Source organism: Equus asinus, chromosome 10 (assembly GCF_041296235.1).
Source record: "Equus asinus isolate D_3611 breed Donkey chromosome 10, EquAss-T2T_v2, whole genome shotgun sequence".
Classification (NCBI taxonomy): domain Eukaryota; kingdom Metazoa; phylum Chordata; class Mammalia; order Perissodactyla; family Equidae; genus Equus; species Equus asinus.
In genome coordinates this window covers 28,467,841-28,488,808 of record NC_091799.1, presented here as the reverse complement: position 1 = coordinate 28,488,808, position 20,968 = coordinate 28,467,841, and the positions used below count along the sequence as shown (strand labels likewise).

At 45.6% G+C, this 20,968-nt stretch overlaps 1 protein-coding gene across 1 annotated transcript in view; it reads left to right on the top strand.

Moving 5' to 3' along the window:
* The window catches only part of PAPPA (pappalysin 1), a 240,734-nt gene that overhangs the window by 142,285 nt on the left and 77,481 nt on the right, over positions 1–20,968 (top strand). Inside the window, exon 10 of the mRNA XM_014830350.3 lies at positions 740–933. Coding sequence (XP_014685836.3) covers positions 740–933 — 194 coding nt within the window. The remainder of the gene's footprint in view (positions 1–739; positions 934–20,968) is intronic.

Below are 20,968 nucleotides of genomic sequence, written 5' to 3'. Positions count from 1 at the left end.
CCAGAACGTGGGAAGTGAAAATCTGAGTTTAAAACCAGGATCTGGCATTAACACACTGCATGACCCTAAGCAAGTTATTAAAGACATGTGGGATCTCAGTTTCCTAATCTGGAAGACTAAAATAATAATTAAAATAATAATACCCTCCTCACAAGGTTGCTGTGGGAATCACTTGGGATAATGAAGGCGGAAAGTGTGTGTGAACTTTTGTGTGTGTGTGTGTGTGTGTGTGTGTGTGTGTGTGTAGTTAAAAATATAGAACACAAGATCTATCCTCTTAAGAAATTTTCGGGTGCACATATGCTTACTATAAGGACAATGTTAACTGCAGGCACAGCGTTGTACAGCAGATCTCCAGAACTTAATCATCTTGTATAACTGAACCTTAACTCTCACCTCTCAACCATTTCCCCCTCCCTGTAGCTCCAGGCTACCACCATTCTACTTTCTCCTTCTATGAGTTTGACTACTTTCTATACCTCATATAAGTGGAATCATACAGTCTTTGTCCTTCTGTAATTGGCTTACTTCACTTAGCATAATGTCCTCCAAATTCATCCATGTTGTCACGTCTGGCAGAATTTCCTCCCTTTTCAAGGGTGAATAATATTCCATCATGACTATTGGTGATGGGTTTGATAGTGCTGAGGGCTCTGCTGGTCTGATTCCATAGCTGCTGATGATAGCTGAGACCAAAGAACAATCTCTGTTTTCTCCCTTCTGTGTCCCTCTCCTGCAGATGAACCTAGCCGGTGCTACTTCCATGATGGTGATGGGGTCTGTGAGGAGTTTGAACAAAAAACTAGCATCAAGGACTGTGGTGTCTACACGCCCCAGGGGTTCCTGGATCAATGGGCATCCAATGCTTCAGTATCCCATCAAGACCAGCAGTGTCCAGGCTGGGTCATCATTGGTCAGCCAGCAGCATCCCAGGTAAGCTCCCAACCACGTGTGACTTTCTTGCGGACATTCTGAACCTCTGTGCTGCCCTCAAGACTGCCCACCTCGAAGGCAGGGTCAATGGACGTGGCCACTTGACCATGTCTCTAGCAAATATATTTTCAGGGTCTCAGAGTCCCATCTGTCAAGGGTTAGACATGGTGTGGTTAAGGGCAGGGAACAGCAGTGTGGTCAGGGTAATGACTGTCTGCCTGTTTCCCTATGTGTTATAATTCATATTTGGGGAAAGAATTCCATTTTGGATATACCGCTAGAATTCTATGGGGTAAGAACAAATTCTTCAGAGGGAGTCCTGATTTTGGGGGGGAAAATACCAAGTCGTATGCTCCTTGAGTACCCTCCTGTGAATTAATGGTGACGCTACCATGAATTTGCTGTGTGGCCTTGGACTAGTTTCCCCACCTCTCTGGGCCCCATGTTTTCCTATGTTTAAATTAGAGAGTAATTGAGGTTGATGATCTCCAAGGACCTCCCCAACTCTGAAAAGCTGTGACTCATTCCTCAGTCCCCTAATGAACTATTTATGTTCCAGGGTTCTTCCCTAAGGGAATGCCTGCTTAGTTGAGGGAGCCAGAGCGTTGGGGCCCCCAGAGCTTGTGGGATTCTAAGGATGGCCGGGCTGTCCCCAGAGCCCGCTTTCCAATTATCCTGCTAAGCAAACACCTGCCTTCTTTCGAGACTACCATTTCCCAGAGACACGACTCAGTGCTTCCCACTGCCTGGCCCAGTGGCCACCTCTGAGTCCAGCCTGCCTCCTGGCATTGCAGATGAACCATTATTCCTAGCCATTCCTCTCTAATATTGATGCCCTAACTCAGGGATGGGGGCACGGGTAGGCTGGTTTCTAGATGAAAGAGAGATGTGACCTTCTGGGGACCAGTGAAAATCATTGGATGAAGTATAAGATAGGTCCATCTCATTTATAATCTATAGTGTTATTTGATCATTTTTTCATTTATCCGTTTGCTTGTGCTTATATGCATTAGATTATTTATTCATTTGTGTTTGTTTCTGACTGCCATGGGGAGAGTGGGAAAAAATCATGTGTAGAATGAATGAATGAATGAGTGAGTGAGTGTCTAGGGTTCATCGTCCCCCTCTGTACTTGCTGAATTCATCTTTAGTTACACCCATCACACTGAACTCTAATTATCTGTTTCTATGTCTGGCTCCCTCATTAGGCTGCTAGTTCTTTGAAAACAGTTTTGAGCTTTATTCATCTTTGTCCTCTCATCTTCAGGCATAGGTCTAGAGAAGACTAGCTGCTCAAGAAATGTGTTTAATTGGCTATAGATCCATGCACACACACACACACACACACACACACACACATGTACATGCACATTGCTGCATGCAAATGAACAACGCTAAGAGAAAATGCTCAAGAATCCCCTTTCTATGACATCGAATGTCCTGCTCAGGAACAGCAGGGCTGGCCAGCAAGAGAGCCAGGAATTCCAAATTCAACCAGCATCCAGTTCCTAGAAATGTTTAAAAAACATCATTCAAACAAGGGAATTATTAACGCACACCGAATCTCACATGAGCAAGAGTTGAGGTAGCAGCTGTGCTTAAAAAATGACCCAAAGGTTATTGCTACTAATGCGAGACAAGGAGAGAAAGAATTTTTCAGTCAGCATCTTAAAAGAGATTTCATGGGGCAATTATCCCAATCTTGTAAGGAGGGGGCTGTCAGGAATTATGGGTGATTATCTCTTCCTAAACAAAAATCCAATTTAAAAAAATCATTATAAATACTAGCACTTCGATCTACAAAGAGGAGACGAGGAAACAAAATCATCCTATTGAATTATTCATCGTAACCAATTTTATTTTAATGAAATCGACTAGGTTGCATTACTCTGGGCTCGGACATAATCTTTGTTACAAGGAGACTTCAGCTGTAACTAAATTTGCCATAATGAGATCAGCTCACTGGAGAATACTGGGTCAGAAGAGGGCATGTGTGTGCAGGCTGGGTGCAGGGCCAGGCAGGGCGGCCCGGAGGGCGGCAGAACAAAAGTCTCCCGAATTCCCCATATGAAAGCAAATGCCTAGAAGTCATTCACACACTGCCCTCCATCATGCACACATGCATACGCACACACACATACAGAGCCTGCATAATTCTGGGTAAGGCCCTTCATGGAGTGTAAATGTAGCTCCCTTCTGACAACAGAGAAGAGGAGGAGGAAGTATAGCCATGGTCTTCATTACCTCGTGCAGTGATTAGAGGAGGCTGGTGGTTAATTTTCACCTTGTCATGCTTCCATGAAGAGGTTGATGGCTTGAGAAAGGGAGTTGGGAGGTTGTTAGATGCACCATGTGCCCCTCACCTTCTCCCAACACAATTATAGTCTTCTTCTCCTCCTTCTTCCTCTCTCTTTCTCTTTCTGTCTCTCTTACACACACACACACATGCATACACACACCTACACACACAAAAATTCCTACAGGAACAGACCATGGAGGTGCATGGGTGCAGAGCACCAAAGCAGATGGAGGAGAGTGGGGAGGGAACCCCCTCAAGGGCCACCAGCTACTGTATTGGTCATTCATACACACCATAGCCAATCCATTGCCTATTCTTCAAGGTAAGAATTATTAACTACCTTGGAAGAACTGAGAGGTGGAATGGCTTCCCAAAGTCACAGAACCCATAAGTGGAGAATCTAGGATTAGAGGGATCTCATGGAAGATGACAGTGGGAGCCTGGGAATATGCAGTCACATCAAAAATTTGGAAATAACTGGATACCTGGAAAACATCAATGGGAAACATGCAGAAAGAATCGTCAATCAGCAGATCTTAGTGTTGGTGTCACTGTGTAGACCTTGTGTGGTACTTGAATTCGCCTCTAGTAGATTCACGGGCACTGCTCACACCTTTGAGTTTGGACTGTTCTCACTCCCTGTCTCAGTGGCCATTTTGTGGTTCCTTGGTGTTCATTCACTAGGACACTCCATTAATTTGGGGATCGATGAAATGACCATAGTTACTCCCATTTCCTCTTTACAACCCACTTTTGTCCCTTTCCCTGATGCTGTAAAAATGATAAACGTAGGTATCTATTGGATTTAGGTGCCTAGCTCCGTGCTGGAGCCTGCGGAAGAAACCAGAGAAGTGAAGACCCAACCTCTGACCTTGTCAGTGTGCAAGACTTAGGTGTGAGGATTCTGTCAACAGGAGTAGCCCCGTCAGAATAAGTTGGCAGTTCTCACTGTGACTGCTGCAAAGTAGCAGCACCTGCTGTCCTAGATGAGTCTAGAAAATGGATTAAAACTTCAGTTTCGATTTTAGTATAAGCCCTCCACTTTTAATAGTTTCCAATCTCTCTCATCCATTCTCCTCAAACAAGATTCCCAAATTTGGTTGGAGCTAAGCTACTCCACCCCAAATATTGAGTCTTATATCCAGACGTTATCAGAAGTATCAGAACTCTCTAGTTGTGCAAATTGGGCTGAACGTCCCATAATAAGAGACATTCTTTGGATGTTTTGGCTGTGCACCTTCGTGGCCCAGCTGGAATTCCAGAAGTTTCTGAGACAGTACAAAAATGGAAATGAACCGAAAGAATCGAGTTATCTCTCTTCTGGGAACCTCAGAATGGTTTGGTTTAAATACTTGCAAAGATCTCGTCTTGTTCTCATTTTGTCTCCATGTTTCATATTTCTCTAGTGCTTTACACCAAAGGCTGCCAGAATGAGACATAGCTATTCCTTCCTCCTGCCTCACACCCAGCGTTTTTGCTGAAGCCCATTTCCTCCTGTCCAAACATGTGCTCCCTCCTTCTGCAATGGCCTGGGGAGGAAATGGAAACCCTAAGTCTATCTGGAATGCACTGTGCTCTCCCAGGGATCACAGACCTTCAGTCAACCAACCAATTTATTTGGTTAATCCTTTGAGGGTAAAACTCAGACTAAGCATTTCCAGGGCAGTCGTTTCAGGCCAAAGTAAAGAAAACCTTTCTAAGAATGAGAACAATCCACGGTGGGATGGAGTGCCTTGTGATACAGTAAGCTCCCCATCGTGAGGCTCTCGGGCTGAGCTGGTGATGGAGCAGGAGATTCCTGCTTTAGAAGGCAGACCCGGGCGTCCCTCCTTCCTCTGTAACTGATCCTCTGACTTTACATTCCATCAAGCCATGATTGGGTACACCAGTCCTTTGCCACTTCACTTTGAATTGCTGTTACCTGTTCCTTGGCATGTCCATAATACTTTGTGCCTCTATCCAAATACAAATCATAATTGGTCTTGTATTACAGTCATTTATGTATTCATTCATTTATGTGTTTGATCAGACAGAAATATATTTGAAATCTATACCAAGGAATGAGAGTAGGGAGAGAGCATGGGTGTTAGTGGGGTGAAGTGGAAATCATGCAGGTGTGGCTTTATCCTCTTACCTTCTCTTCTTACTTGGGAACCTTGAGCACATTACTCCTCTGGGAACCTCAGTTTCCTCCTCTGGAAAGAGGGAATGATAGCATCTGCTTGGCAGAGATCGAAGGAGTAAATGCGGAGAAAACACTCAGCACTGGGTTTTTTCCCACTTATAAGGTAGTGCAAATGTTCATGCTTGCTGGGCCTCCTCCATACCCTCACCCCAGAGCTGGCCACAGTGACCCACACAGTACAAAGACTCAGTCAACATTTGGCTGAGTTAAGGATTGTTGCATCAGCCGATGTTTCCTGACTACTCAGGACTGTTCCAGGCGTTTTGAGAAAGTGCTCCCTTTGCTGCCCTCAAAGAGCTCACCATTTCATTGGAGGGGTGCGTCCAACTAAAAATAGCAGCCAAGACCCAAGAGTATGAGATTTGGAGGGAGTTTCCCTGAGGAAGAAACCACACTGCTATCAGTTTACTCAGGAGCAGGGGTGAGAGCCAATGTGTAAGGGATGGAAAATCCTTTGCCCACTTTCAGAAGGTCCTGGACAAATTATAAAAATAACATTTACCAAGTTCAATCCTACTAAAACTGCTGCAAAAATAGTAATAGCTCTTTTTACTTTGCAGATCAGGACAGTAATGCTCAGAGAGCTGAGTGACTTGTTCTGGGGCTCACCCTTGTGTGAGGCAGAACCAGGATGTTCTGGTTCATAATAGGAGCCCAGGCGCAGGACAAGGCAGCTGATACCTGCTTCAGTGACTGACAGGAAAACAAGCTAGGAGATCTGGCATCTTTTGCATCTTTTCATATGTAGGATGCATTCAAGGAACACTAAGAAAGTGGGAGTCTCCCTCTTCAGTACCCCATAGATTGCCCCACTGTTTCTGCCATACCACCTAGATTTATACCTATAAGCACTCATTATTTTAGGTTAAACATTGCCCTCCCAGAAAGTCGTCTAAAGTGTCTTATGAAAATGTGGGAGAAACATAGGAAAAGTTTTAAGTTGTCAATGGCAGAGTATAAAAAAGATTTCTCATATTTTGTAGAGTATGCCTAATTATCTCTGGGTTATGGGAGAAGAAGGAAGAAAAGCACAAACCGGACAATTATAGATGAACAGAAAACTTTTCTCAATTGCCAGGTTTGTCACCAGCCATTGCTACACACAGGACACTTTAAAATGTCAGTAACAGAGCATTGCAAGATGTGTGCATTCCTTCATGGCCACCAAGTGAGTCAGGAGAGCAGGGATCATTAATCTGTGTCCTCTTCATCCTTCTGTTCAGGAGAAGGGACCAAATACCCACTGGATTCTCTGGACACAAGGGTAAAAAATTCTTTCCACAAGCACTGATGATGCAGTGTAGGAAGTGTTCAGACAGGGGAACCTAGAGGAGGGTCAGGAGATATTTTCTGTGGAAGGGGTTGCTAAACTGTAACCAGAAGGATAAGCTCGGGGATAGGAGAAAGGTGTGGATGGAAGAGCATGTCGGAGAGAGAGAGAAAGAGACTGAGGTGAGGAGAGAGAGGGAAGGAAAGAAAGACGTGGAGGAAGGGAGAGGGTGGGAGGGAGGAAGCAGGAGGGAGGGAGGTAAAAAGAGATAAAAGAAGAAAGAGAGAGGGAGGGAGAAAGAGACATGGAGGGAGGGAAGAAGGGAGGCAGAGGGAGACAGAAAGACAGACATTCAAAAAGAAGGCCAATAAGAAATAAAGGAGAAGTCAAGAGAGATGAGCTTACAAAGGTGTCTGGGAACATCCCTCAAATGCTTGAAATTTAGACTTTATCCCAAGGGCAGTGGGGAGCTTTTCAGACGTTTTAAGCACTAAGCAAAGGGCTAACAAGATCAGATGTGCGTTACAGAAAGAGGAGTGACATCTATTGAACACATCCTGTACTAGGGGTTTGAAGCACTTTCTAAAACTGAGAAGTTTTACTTCTCCTCTCTGAAAATGAAGAAACTGAGTCTCAGGGAGGTGAACCACCTCACTGATGGGACTCTTTCTTCTACTTCCTTCTTTCTTACACCTGGCTACTAGTATGACATTGAAACAGTCTCACTCAGAAGTTTCGCATGGACAAGCAATTCTCCAATACTATTTAAATGATATTATTTGCAAAGGACAGAGAAGAATCTTGGACTCCACATCCAATGCTGAGGTCACTTCTAAGGGTTGTCTCTTCTTCACATGTACCCTTACCCAAGCATGCAACTCTTTTCCCTGGTAAAATGGGACAGCATCTGCCCACGGTAGTGGAAGGAGGAGAAGCAAAGAGAACACACTGAAATGTCAGAGAAGATTCCAAGCAATTTTCCCAAATACCCAGGGGATCTGCTTTCTCCTGGTGGTTTCTGAATAATTTTTTCAAGAGCGCATGTGTGAGTCATCTAAGAAGACAGAACAGAAAGTCCCATAGTCTATTACAGCCTGTCCCATTAGTGTAGAGCACCCAAAATTCCCTCCCGGAGAGTAAAAAACAGTGCCTGCATCAGAAGGGAGCCCCCTCAGCTGGTTGCTATAACAGCCTTGAACTTGTCATGGCAAAACCTTGGACGGGGAGGGCTTTAAATCAATTAAATTTTTCAGGATGCCAACAAAGGGATCTAACAGACTGACCTCTGAGCCCTCTCTTCTTCCATCCTTCCTTCACTCATTCACTCTTTCAATATCTATTCAAACCTATGAAATGCCACACACTATGATTGGCTCTGAAAAACTTTGAGTGGTGAAAGTTTTAAAGGAAAAAAAATGAGATTTAGGATCAGATCAACCTAGTTTCAGTTCCAGGGTCCACTGCTTACCAGCTCTGTGGCTTTGGGCCAGCCAGTTCTCTTTGCCCCGACCCAATTTCTTATCTATAAAATAGGAGTAATAACATCTATATGGCAGGTGCCTGTCAAAGATAAGACAGTTCATCCAGTAACATGGTTTTCCTTCTGAGAGCAACTGACAATTTTTTAAAAGAAATGCTTCTTTCTACCTATGGAGTTTTAGCAACTGAGGGATACAATTAGGAACAATTGGATCTTTTTTTTTTAAAGGAATACTCTTTTGTGCACAGAAATCTAAGCAGAGAGAGACTGTGAGAGTCTCTTGGTCTTACCTGGTTTAATTAAGATTTGACTTTGATTAAATAATTTCCCTGAACCTCTCAATCCCCTATCCGTTATGAGATGCTTCTGAACTTTGGATTCAGAGTCAAGAGAATCTTATGGTGAACCTTCTGTGTCCAGAGCTTCATCGTCTGCGGTGGGTGGAGGTTGAAATGAACAATTCAACCTCTGCTTCAAGCAGTCTGTAGCGTCCATGGAGGAAAGGGAACCCTGAAAAAGGTACTCCGAATAGGAAAAGACAAATGTTGGCAAACTACTGTGATGCGTGGACAAAAGGATTTAACCTTAGAGGGGTGTACCTTGAGGGGGAAGGGTTAGCCTGCATAAAGGGGAAGGTTAGATACGAAATTATTTTTCTTTTCAGCTGGGCATTTTGGGGAAATACAAAGTCTGTAGTGTGGTCGCATTTTTTCACAGAGGAAGTTTTAGAGCCAAAAAGACCCGGTTTGAGTGCTATTCCTGAGTTGTATGATGCCTGGCAAATGATGTGACTTTTCTGAGCCTGAATTTTTCTCATCGGTACAATGGGGCTGCTGTTACTCTGGGTTGGTCATGAGGATCCAAAGAGCTAACGAATATAAAGTTTTCGGTACCTGCCTACTTCTTACTAGCTATCCAGTTCATCTCAGTTCACATCTCTACTGAAGTTTGTTATCCTCGTGCAAAGTGAGTCTGGAAGGAGGAACGAACATTTGTGAGAGAGGGAAGCGATGGAGGGGTGGGTCCAGCATTTGGAGGCAGGCAGCAAACTTGTATTTCTGGACCAGCGAAGGTGCCACATGGAGCAGGGAGGGCCTGGTTTGAAGAGCGAGTCTTCATTTCTCACTTTCCAGTTGACTTCAGACTTGAAGCTCAAGAACAAGCAAGGCCTCGTGGTTTGGGGCTGCTTCCACTGGTTCTCCACAGAAAGCAGCATGGCCTTGCCAACCTACTCCATGGCCCCTCTAGGAGGATTTCTTGGCCTTTGTCTTCCCTGTGCTCCAAGCCTGACCCACTCCTTTCCATTGTCTTTATTCTCCACACCTTCATTTCCTACTCTTAGGTTCTGAACCAAACTCCTTCCTTCCATCCTTTTCATTCACTCAGGCTCCTTTCAGAACCCTTCTCCATTCTTGTCTTTCATTTTCTTTTTTTTTTTTTATTATTGTTGTTGTTTTAAGTGGGGGCACCAGAGTTTAGCCAGCATGGCCTTTGCTGTGTAATTTAGTTTCATGTTCTGTACCCAAGAAACATGTAAAAAATGTAAACAGCGTTCACTCTCTGAGGCTGTAATGCACTTAGGAAGCAATAGCTGGTCAAGCTTGCTGAGGCCGCTCCTTCGGCAGTATTGAATTCTGTCCCCAAAACCACATGCTCATTTCTTTAAGTCTGAAAGTAAACTTTCTCAAGCCAGGCCCAGAGGATGGGGTTCTGAGGGGAGTCGGGGTTTGGCTGTGCACGGGATTTTGTTTTTGTTTGTGTGTGTGTTCATTTGTTTGGGTTTGTTTTTCAAGCCCCCTACCCCCACTCTTGATCCCCGGTCCTTACTTTTTAAATTAGCCTGGTTGTCTTATCTATAGAACCAGACCAAAAAGGGCTTTCTACTCTCTCTTCCAGCCCAGCCATGGATTTCATAAAACTCTCCTAATTCTTCAGCCAGATCCAAGTGCCAGGAGGTCCTGGATTCATTTGTGTGTGTTCATTTTCCAGGGAGAGATGGACTCTGATAGGCACTCGAGAGGCATGCTTCTGTGCCAGGATGGTCCGACAAAGACATCCCTGGGGCCTCTGCCCACCCCAGCACGCTTTCCCAAACTGGACCCGTATGTGCAGCTGGTGGAAGGGGACGCCTGGCCGATGTCTGAACCCTCCATCCTGGGACAGAGGCATAGTTTGGGAGATATCTGGTCTGCCGGCAGGATATTGTTTCAAGAATGTGCGTGCTGCCTGGGTGATGCCCAGGCCTGCAGTGCTGCCTGGGAGCAAGGGGTCCAGGGACAGAATGCCAATTCAGTGCAATGTGAGGAAGAAGATGAACTGACATGCATTGGTGAGCTATGGTCAGGAGTGTATGTTCTAGAGAAGGCAGAATTCTCTCAATGTTGGGCTCCCAGGCTCTAGATCAGCTGTTCAGTAGAATTTTCAGTGATGATGGAAGTGTTCTCTATCTGCACTGTCCTATAGAGGAGGCTCCAGCCACCTATTATATTGAGCCCTTGAACTGTGGCTCATGAAAATGAGGAAGTGAACTTTTAATTTTGATTCATTTAAATTTAAATAGCCACATGGGGAGAGTGGGCTACCCATTTTGGATGGAGCTCGTCTAGAGTATCACAGCCCAGTGCTGCCATGTATAGAGAGATTTCAGGCAAGTCACTTAACCTTGCTGAGCCTCACTCTCCTCATCTGTAAAACAGGAAAATTAAGTGGTGACTGTGAGGAATCCAGAAAATAGCACACATAAAGAATTCAGAACAGTGCTTGATGTATAGTAACTGCTACCTAAATTCACTCAATTCAGTTATTGCATTAATCCTTATACCAACTTGTATAGTGGGAACTGTGTTCCCATTTCACGGATGGGGAAGTGAAGGTCCATGAAGGGTCGGCTACTCCAAGTGGTGAAACAGGAGTAAATCAATTCTTTCGGGCTCCACAGTCCATGCATTTTCTAGTATAATACACCACTCTCCCAAGAACTTTTTAAAAATAACATTTCTCTGTTTCCCAGAGTGAGAGATGACACACAAATCTTTTTGTGGTACAATGACTGAAATCTTCTAAGTCTGCATGTATCCTCCTTAGAGGATTTTTCCTTTTGGAGTGCATTTTCCATAATTCACAAATATCAGTCTCAGTGATCTCTCACCTGTGAAGCTTTCTGTATTGTTCCCCAGAGCCCTTAAAATCCAAAAGGCTTAGCGGGCAAGACCTTGCATGGTCTGTACCAGCTTTTCTTCACAACCATTACCTAATGGATGTGTTCCAAGCAGAATGGGCCAACTTGTGATCCCCAGACTTGCCTTGGGGTTTCCATTTCTCCTGCTCGGAAGAACCATCATTCACTTCTCCACCACTTGAAGGCTTAAGTATCCTTCAAGGTCTAGCTCAAATGGCACCTTTTCCATTTGGCCTCCTCTGACCCCCAGCCCATGTGCAGCCTCACTCTTTTGATATCACACAGCCCTTCTGGAACCATCCAACGGCCCAGAGCACAAGCTGTCTCTTAGTTTGCATTTGCCTATGTCCATACCTTTTAATACCAAGTGGCCTGTGAGCAGCGAAGGATTTAGACTCTATCTTATTCCTTTAGGTATTTAGCGTTTAGTGCAAGATTTGCTACCCGGAGAATATCAGAGAATGTTTATGGATTCACTGAATGATGCTGTTGGAAACAACACCTGCTGAGTGATGTCTCTTTTATGATTGGCTTAAATATACAAATAAATGTCTATAAGTGATTCCCTTATGTGGCCAGGTTACATTTCCCTGTTAATACAATAGGTGACCCGAGTGAGCAGGGCCTTCTTAAGTCCTCTGGTTCATCCCCTACATTACAGATGAGGCGAGTGCCACCGCGTAAGTCAAGAAAAGAAGCACTGAAAGTCCATCCTGAGCCCCAGCTTTCTGCTGCTCTGTGCCTCCATGATCCCCCACCCCTGCAGAATGTTAGCCACACAAGGATAGGGGCATTGGTGGTGGTTTTCTTGTGTTCGCCACTGTGTGTGCCAGGATCAAGAACAGGGTCTGGCACATAGTAGGCATGTGATAAATACTTACAATTAAATGTGCATTTTGCTCTAACAGCTGTTTTTTTTTTTTTTTGAGGAAGATTAGCCCTGAGCTAACTACTGCCAATCCTCCTCTTTTTTCCGTGGAAGACTGGCCATGAGCTAACATCCATACCCATCTCCTCCACTTTATACGTGGGATGCCTACCACAGCATGGTGTGCCAAATCCTCACCAGGGATCTGAACCAGTGAACCCCGGGCCGCCTAAGTGGAACATGAGAACTTAACCGCTGCGCCACCGGGCCGGCCCCCTGTTAACAGCTTTTTGCAGAAAGTAGGAAACAGCTTCTGGAGGCTGGGCCCCAGGATCAAGGCTCTCCCCTTTCGTCTCTTATTACTTTGGGAGAGTTTTGGGGTCTCAGTGATGTCCCTGTGGCTATATTCCTACAGAGACTGATCGAGACATCGAAGGCTGTCTTTCTGGCTTGACAGTATGGCTCACCCTTAGAGAGGTCTCCCAAGAAGAGGCCCAGCAAAGGAGAGTGTGAAAGAGCAAGAGAAAGGAAGAAGGGAGGAAGGAGAGGTGGAGGGAGAAGGGAAGAGGAATAAAGAATTAAGGGGGAGAGGAAAAGGAACGACAACCATGAACAAAACTAAATGGCAGTGACAACAGTAATATAATAGTAATAACAATAATTGGTATTAATGACAGGAACAATGTGAATGGCTTGGCTACCAGGGTAGTTACTCTATGTCAGGAACTCCACCCAGAGTTTCGTGCTGTTTTAGCATATTTACACCTGCTAAGCACTCTATGAGTTAGCAACTAACTTTCACTGGTTTATAGAGAAATAAATCAAGACTCACAAAGGTGAAGTAACTTATCCAAGTTTCAGCAGCTGGCAGGAAATCTAGAATTTGAACCCAGGACTGTCTTCCTCTAGCGCCAGGAAAAAAGAAGTTGGGAGAGATGAAGGAGGGAAATGTTAATTATGTGTTTCTAGGGTGTAGGGCTGTGTCTCAACACTTGCATGTTCGAGAGGTCTTGAATCCTTGCCACAAGCCTCCAAAGTAGGTACCATCATCCCGTTTTGTAGTGGAGGCATTTAGGCTTCATGAAAAGTTCAAGGTCATGGTGTCGGTAAATGGCAGAAGCTGAGATTCCAACCCTCATCCCTTTGCTGTAAAATATGTGTGACTTCCACCGCTCGATGGAAGGTTCAAGAAAGTGGCAAGTGTAGGGATTGTTGAAGAGTTCACATTATGGATCCTAGATTCTGCTGCCGTTGTTCCCAGGGACCGAATCTCAGCACAGCTGCTTCAACACCCTGCTTTTGTGCAGATGTGTGCTGCCTTGGCCAAGGGCGCCACTGGGGAAAGCATCACTTTGGAAGGTCTCTGTCCCTCAGAGGAATCTGCTGATGGAGTGGTGGACACATAAGCCAGCAGTGTCCATTGGATATTCATTGGGCAAAGCCCCTAATTTGCATATCGCCATCACTATTCCTACCTCTGAAATCTGGAAGAGCAGGCCAGAGAGAAATACCACCCTTGTCTTTAAGAGTGATAACCCTTGTTTGAGCTGGAACATCAGCAGGACACTGTTAAAAGCTTAAGCAATCTTGTCCTCTCGTTCTTTGCATACATCAGTGCATTGCATCCTTTGGAGCCTCTTCCTAGGAGAATATCAAGCTGGAGGCGGCCCTGGCAGGAGCACTGTCTGCTCTTCAAGAGCAATGAGGAGAGAGCCAAACACTCGGTGGTTTCCAGCCCTTGCCCACCAAGGTTAGAGGAGGGGATCAGAGAACCCTGAGGTCTGCAGGGAAGAGCAGAACCCAGCAACAGTGCACTCTGCTTGGTCATCTTGGCATGGAGTGGGGTCCCCTGCAGGTAATATGACTCGTACTTCATCTTAGATACAACTTGGAACACACAGATCTTATTAAGAAAGCTGGAGAAGGGGAAGAAGGGGGAGAAGGGAGGAAAAACAAAAAAAAAACAACCTGGAAACTCCTAGTTTTATGAACTTGAGAAAGTCTTGTTCTTTTAACACACAGATGTTTTTAAGTGAAAAATCACTCCTCTGACCTTTCTTGTATGGGCCAGTGTGGTCAAGACTGCCATTAACAACTGCTCAACTATTCCTAACGAAGGGTTTCAGTGACCAGACACTGAGTTTAGATGTGGTCACTGCCTTTCTGATTAACCCATGAATGTCTCGGGCCTCCCACAGGAAGGCTAAGAAGAGGTCTGGAGGCTTCCAAAGACATCCTGCTTCCATCTGAGTGGCTCTGAGCAGAGTGGTGGAGATTTCCCCATTTCAGTGCTTTGCTCCAGAATTGGCTGTGATTCCCAATTCCACTCTAGAGCCAGTAGAGAGGGCATTTTGGATGGAAGCTACCTGGATTTGTGTTCTCTGTCTTTGGTATCTGATTCTCTACACCGGTAGTTTTGGGGTGCTGGATTAGAGCAGATAGCATTGCCTGGTCCTGTTCTAGAATCACGGTATCTCAGCATTCTGCTCTAGAACTGCAAGTGTTTCAGTGCTTGGTGTACTTCCTTAGAAGTGGCAGTGACTCTGGGCTCTGAAATAAAAATCACGATACTTCAGGATCCATATCTGGAGCTGGCAGTGCCTCGGGATTTTCGTCTAATGCTGGCACTATCTCTGGGTTCCCATCTAGAGTTGAGTGAATATTTGGGTTGAACCTAACAGCGTCCTCTTGATCTGATCCCGAGTCTACATGGCTTTCATATCCTGATCTAGAATTCATGAAATTTCATTAATTGCATTCAGTACAAATGTTTAAAAAACAAGAGATTTGGAAGCACAGAGAGCTAGCGATGTGTTTTTTAAAAAACAATGTGCTCAGAACTGTGTTTGCAGCAAGATTCTGCATCTCGAACTTTATCCTTCATGCCTCTGCTATTGACATCATCTGGGAAAATGGGTTTGTCATGGCTCAGCTGTGGCCCAGTTTTTCCCTTTCTCTTGCCTTTTTTTTCTCCAGCCCCTGCTCTCTAGAGCCCACTTGACGTTAAGATTTGGCATTTCAGACTGGCCCTCAGGCATAGATTGCCTGGCTATTTCCTCCTCCATGCCCCTCCCCCAGCCTGCACGTACCTTGAACACAGAACCTACCATGTTGCTCTATGAGTGTTCGCTTGATAATCATTTACTCTCCACCCTATCATGGATCTGGGAGCTATTTAGGAGAAGCGATTTTACCTTTATTGCTTTTATTCTCTGAGACCCATGTTCATCATGTAGACCATGGGAATGAAGGACCTAACACATAAGTCCTATGTGAATATATATTGAATGAGTGAATGAATGAATGAATGAGTGAGAGAAAAGTAAAACAGAAGAACTTAAGCTTCAGCTGGAAAAAAATCTGAGTCTCCCAAAAGAAAACTGAGCTCTCTGGGAGCCCCCCAGCCTTTGCCTCTCACCCTTTAAGAATTTCAAGAAGGTCCTGCAATGCACTCTCCTAACCCCATCAGCATCTTACTGTGGAAAGAGGCACATGTGCCGTGAAGTCACCCACGGACCATCTGGCTGGGGATCCCGTGTTCCTCCTCTGCTACGGGAGATTACGTAAGTTGGACAGCAGCCTCCAGATGTTAGCCGTTTCTGCTCATTTTTTTCCTCCCCTTTCAACAACAATAATAATAATTAAAACAAACACAGGCCTCATCCCCTGCCCACACCCCTGAAATTACAAACAGGTGGGCCCAGATACCCTTCCCCTCCAAAGCCCTCCTGGTCTTCAAGCCCAGCCACCAACCCTCAGCAAGGCCTGCCCTGTGCTGATCCAGATGGCTAGGCCAGCTGCCCTGTGGCTTGGGCCATGAGCCTCAGAGAGAGAACATGGCCATGTCATGAGAAGTCTCTGTGCTAGACTTTCCCTCTCCCCAGCTCCCACCCCCAAAGCCTTGGCCTCCAACTTAAATGGATGTATTTTGGAGGACTAGGTGGCTTAAGAGATTAGTAATGAGATCCCAAGTCTTTCACTGCTGGGTCAGGAGTTCAGAGGCGGGCCTGGGTGACTAGTGAATGGCATAATTACAGAGACAGGGAGCAGGCCTGTGGAGGGCCCGTGTGAAATGAGCCCAGCCAGGCCTTTAAAGGGAGGAGTTGTCAGCAGCACAAAAGCCAACCACCACATCCGACACTAATCACTCTCCCTTGTTAGAGGATTTACTAGCTGGAGGAGCCCGAGCCCCCTGCCCAGCGCCTCTCAAAACGGGTGTCTGGGTTCTGGTGATAGGCACAGTGCCTGGCTCTACTGTCTGCAAGATGGGGAGATAATGCTGACCCCATGGGGTGGAGTTGCAAGAACTAACATTTCATACGATGTAAATTGGTGACCAATGTCATTACCTTAATTATTGCTAGCACTGCTTTGGTGATTATTTCTTCCTCTCCATTGACCTTGGTTTCCTCATCTGAAAATGGGTAATGTGAATCTCCTCTTCACAATGACATAAGGCTGGAGGGAATGGAGGTAGAAGCAGCTGGGTGCTCTTCATCATCACCATTATTGTCTGTCGCCATCCTCATTGTAGTCACCATTCACACTGTGTGGGCCTCAGTTTCCTCCTCTGCATAATAGGAGATAGACATGGAGTAACACAGGCAGCGATCAGACCCAGACTTCACCACTCCTGCCAGGTGTGGCGATTTATACCCTCCGAACCTTAGGCTCTTTATCTGCAGTCAGTGAGGATGATAATACCGCCTCATGAGAATGCAGGATCTGCACTTGGAGCACAGTTAGTGGTTTAAATGATGGACCAGAAAATACTTTGGCTTTGCCACCATCATGGATGCTTCTCAGGCCTCTTCCATAAATTTTTCCCTTAGAAGAAGGTTGTGACATCCAATTGCTGTCTCCTAGAAATCCTGAGCCTTTATCTGTGAAATTAAGCAATTGAATGAGTAGTCCCCCAAGAATTGATTCTCTGATTCAGAACCATTTCTCCTCTAAGACATTTAGTTTCCCCACCTGTAAAAATGTTAGTATGCTGTAGCACAGTGATGTCTTAAATGATTTCTTTATTCCCTGCCCTTGAAAGCTTAGGCTTTTTCTCCATGTTCATTTGATCAGACCAGGAGTTTGCACCCCAAACCACAGAATTCCAGACCTGTGGGGAGGTGCAGGCCTGGAGAATATTAGACTCCCAAGGAGTGTGAAATGCCTAATGTGTTAGGGACAGACCCCAGGGGCAATGAGGTGCTAATCACCCCAGAGCTGAGCCCCAAGGCTGGAAGGCATCGAATGCCGAGTTATCTTATCTGAAAGTGTCTCCTGGGTGGAGGCCCCCGAGGTCTGCTGCTATTTCCAGAACTCTGAGTGGAAGCAAGGAGGCATCGCTCTGCCTTGTACACAGGAAATGCTTCTTTGCTTGATTGTCTGTCCATGCCGAATAATAAATCCTGAAATTGAAAGAAAGGCAGTCCGCCCCTCCCCCGCCCCTCTATCTCTTTAAGGCAGGCATCAAAGAGGAGAGCTGCTCTGGAGGCCTGGGGAAAGTGATAATTGTTTCTAATGGTCCGAGAAAAGAAAGCCTGGTTTTTTTTCCTCTCTTTCTCCCTTTTTTTTTTCATTGCTATTAAGTGTGTAAAAAGGAGGTTGGAGGAGGGGATTGAAGGTGTGTGTATGTGTGTTGTGCTGTGTGTCTGTTAACCCTCAGTTGCCCTTAATGTTTTCTATGTTCAGGGAGTCAGTTTGGAATGAGGGGTGCAGGAAGGAAGTCAGGAAGGGCGTGGGAGTCGGGAGGAGAAGCAGCCGGGTGGGAGCGGACCACAGGACTCTGTGGACCTGGAATCGGAACGTTTGGGTTGTACGTGTTCGTAGATGCATTAACTGAGAGAAGACGCGAAGCACTCCTTAGGAAGCCTGATGTATAGTAAAGGATCAATCAGATTTAATGGTATCGTTGTTAGTTCATTCTTTTACTCAACTAATACTTATGTAGTGCTTACTTTAAGTCTTCCTCTGCTCTTAGTACTGAAGACGTAACAAGCAAGACCCCATTCTTGCCCTCAGTGAGCTAACAGCCAAGTTCAAGGATTGATAATGTATTCCTCTCCTGGGCCAATACTGACCAGTTGTGAGTGGCTCACCATGATGTTTGTTAAGATGGTTGCAGAGGTCTACACTTGGGGGAACAGCATATACTATTTAATTAATGATGTCTGTCCTGGGTGAGAAATGAGCATATGGCAGCTCTGATGCCTCATCTTGTCCACTGGGCTCAAGGGCCGTTATACTTCCTGTTAGCTGTCAGCCTCAGTTTCCCATCTGGGAAATAGAGGTAACACGAATACCTTTTTCATAGGGTAGTTTTAGGGATTAAATGAAGTAATGGAATCAAACAGGCTTGGAGTACATTATACCAATGAGAGAAATCTCATTGATATACCAGTTATTATTGTCATCATTATATTTATTGTATATCAACTCCATGTGAGCATGCGTCATGGCCAAGTCTGGCTGTAACACCTTCTCAAGCTTGTGAATAAATCCTGGGTCTCATGGTGCCTGCCCTGCGCTACATGGTTATTATCATCTCCACACATCAGCCAGGCCTGTGGAAACCTGGGCTTCTGGGTCAAATGCGTCACTCTTGAACTGTGGGCAAAGCCTTGGAAAAGCCACATCAGTTCAACATAGGCAACATGCACTGAGCCCCGCCTGGTGACCTGCATTAGACACCAATGAAAAGGAGAGAGAAATCAGACACAGGCACTGTCCTCGAAGCTCATGTATGGAGACAGATGGACAGACAAGAAACCACAATGCAGTGCCTTACACAAAGGGTACAACTGTGAGTTATCAGGAAGTCCAGCCACGGGGTGGGAAGAGAACGGACTTAGTTAGGTCACTTGGCTTGGACTCTTAAGCCATGGGGGAGTGACCAGTGCCTTCCAAACCTCAGAGTCCTTATCTCTAGAATGGGGACAAAAGCATTTATTCACAGGGTTATTAGGAGGGCCAGATGAGATAATACATGGACAGCACACACTGGTAGACCACCTTTAAGACTTGGTGCCCTTTCCCTCCCCAGTGGGAACACTGAGGAGGGAGCAGCATGTTCTGTAAGGAACAGCCTAGCTGGCTTTACAGAGGTGGCTTTATTTCACCTGGGCCACTCGGTGTCCTGGTCTCCCAGGATCCTTTACAGCCATGGCCTGATACGCTGCCTCCTAGCGAGCTTTCCTTCCTTCAGTCTTCATATCAAAGAACTCAGCTCCTCTTGCAACCTTGCAATTCTTGGAGCAGTAACTTGGCATTGGACCTGCAAGCCTGAGATTAAAATGTGGCCTAAGTAGAAATATTTGGAAACACTGGCTGGAGAGTGCATGTGTGTGTGCACGGGTGTGTGCGTATGCTTGTACGTTTATGTGAGTTGTCACTGTCAGCATGCACCCAACTCTCCTCCCTCCCTTTTCCTTTTCCTCTCTTTTTCTACGAAGCCCTTCCCAGGTCCCTTTGGGTTGAAAGAGGAAATTGGAGAGGATGGGCTAGAGGTTTGACCAGGACTTCCTTTCCTCCTGTGATTGACAAAGCACATGTAAATCTGTAAAAGTGAAATTCAATAGAAACCTCATGGCATCTCCCCTGTGTGGGAAAATACCAGAACTCCCACTCCCCCATTCTCCCTTCGTCTCCCCTCCTTTGTGTACATCGTGTGTGGGTGGAAGATAAACTGGATTTTAAAAACCCTTTGAAAGCAAGACATTGTTAACTCCTCTAATTGAAAGCAGTCTTTGGCAGAGTCAGAGCAGGGTTTGGAGGCGGGTTCTGGATGGAGTGGCTGGTAGTGCATAGAGTGGATAAGAGTCCCCCAGTCCTGGGGCCACAGAGGCCTCTGTTTCTGTCAGCCCGGGCATCCCCAGTCACCACCAGACATCCTGGCCCATCCCAGTGAACCTTCAAGCTAGTCTCTCCCCTCCCCACTGGGCTCTGTTCCCCATCTATCTATCACATGTGATGGCTGAAATCAGATCTCTAAGCAGCCTCCCATCTCAAACATCCAATGATCTCAAAGCTCTAGGGGAAGAACTTCCAGCTCTTTTGCAGCATGCTTAAAAAGAAAAGAAAAAGTAAAACAAAGCAGAAAACACATTGCTGGAATTGTTGCAGTAAACTTTTATGTTACTCCTCCAGTTGTCTTAGACAGAAAAGGTGGCTGTGAACTTAGCCTTCTGCTTCAGAGTATCAGCGACATAGGATCCATGAGTTGACTCAGAGGCCGATAGGATGATCATACTTCATTGCAAAGTCAACACTCTCTTCAGCAGCATTCTCTAGGAAGAGGCTAGAAATCAAAATCTGGAAGAATGTCAGAACTCAAAAGTCCTTTGGGGATTTATCTTACTTTATCCTTCTACAACTGGGAAGGATGAGTGCCAGAGGAAGTCAGTAATGGAGTTAGTTCTAGGAGGCAAATCCCTTGCCTGGCAATCCGGGGTTTTTTCAACCACATCACCCCACCCCAAGGCAGACCTGTAAGGGCCTGCTTTGGTCTGCTGAAGCAACATCTATTCAGGAGCCCCAGGAGAAGGCAACAAGGAAAAATCTCATCTGTCCCCCATCACAGCCCTGAGAGAGATGTAGGTAGGCCATTTTCAAGTTAACATCTACAGAGTGTGGGCTGAGTTTGTGCCTGGATTTGAATCCTGGTTCTCCTAACTGGTTGTGTGACCGTAGGCAAATTACTGGCCCTCAATTTCCTTATCTATAAAATGGGTATAATAATAGTATCTACTTCACAGAGTTG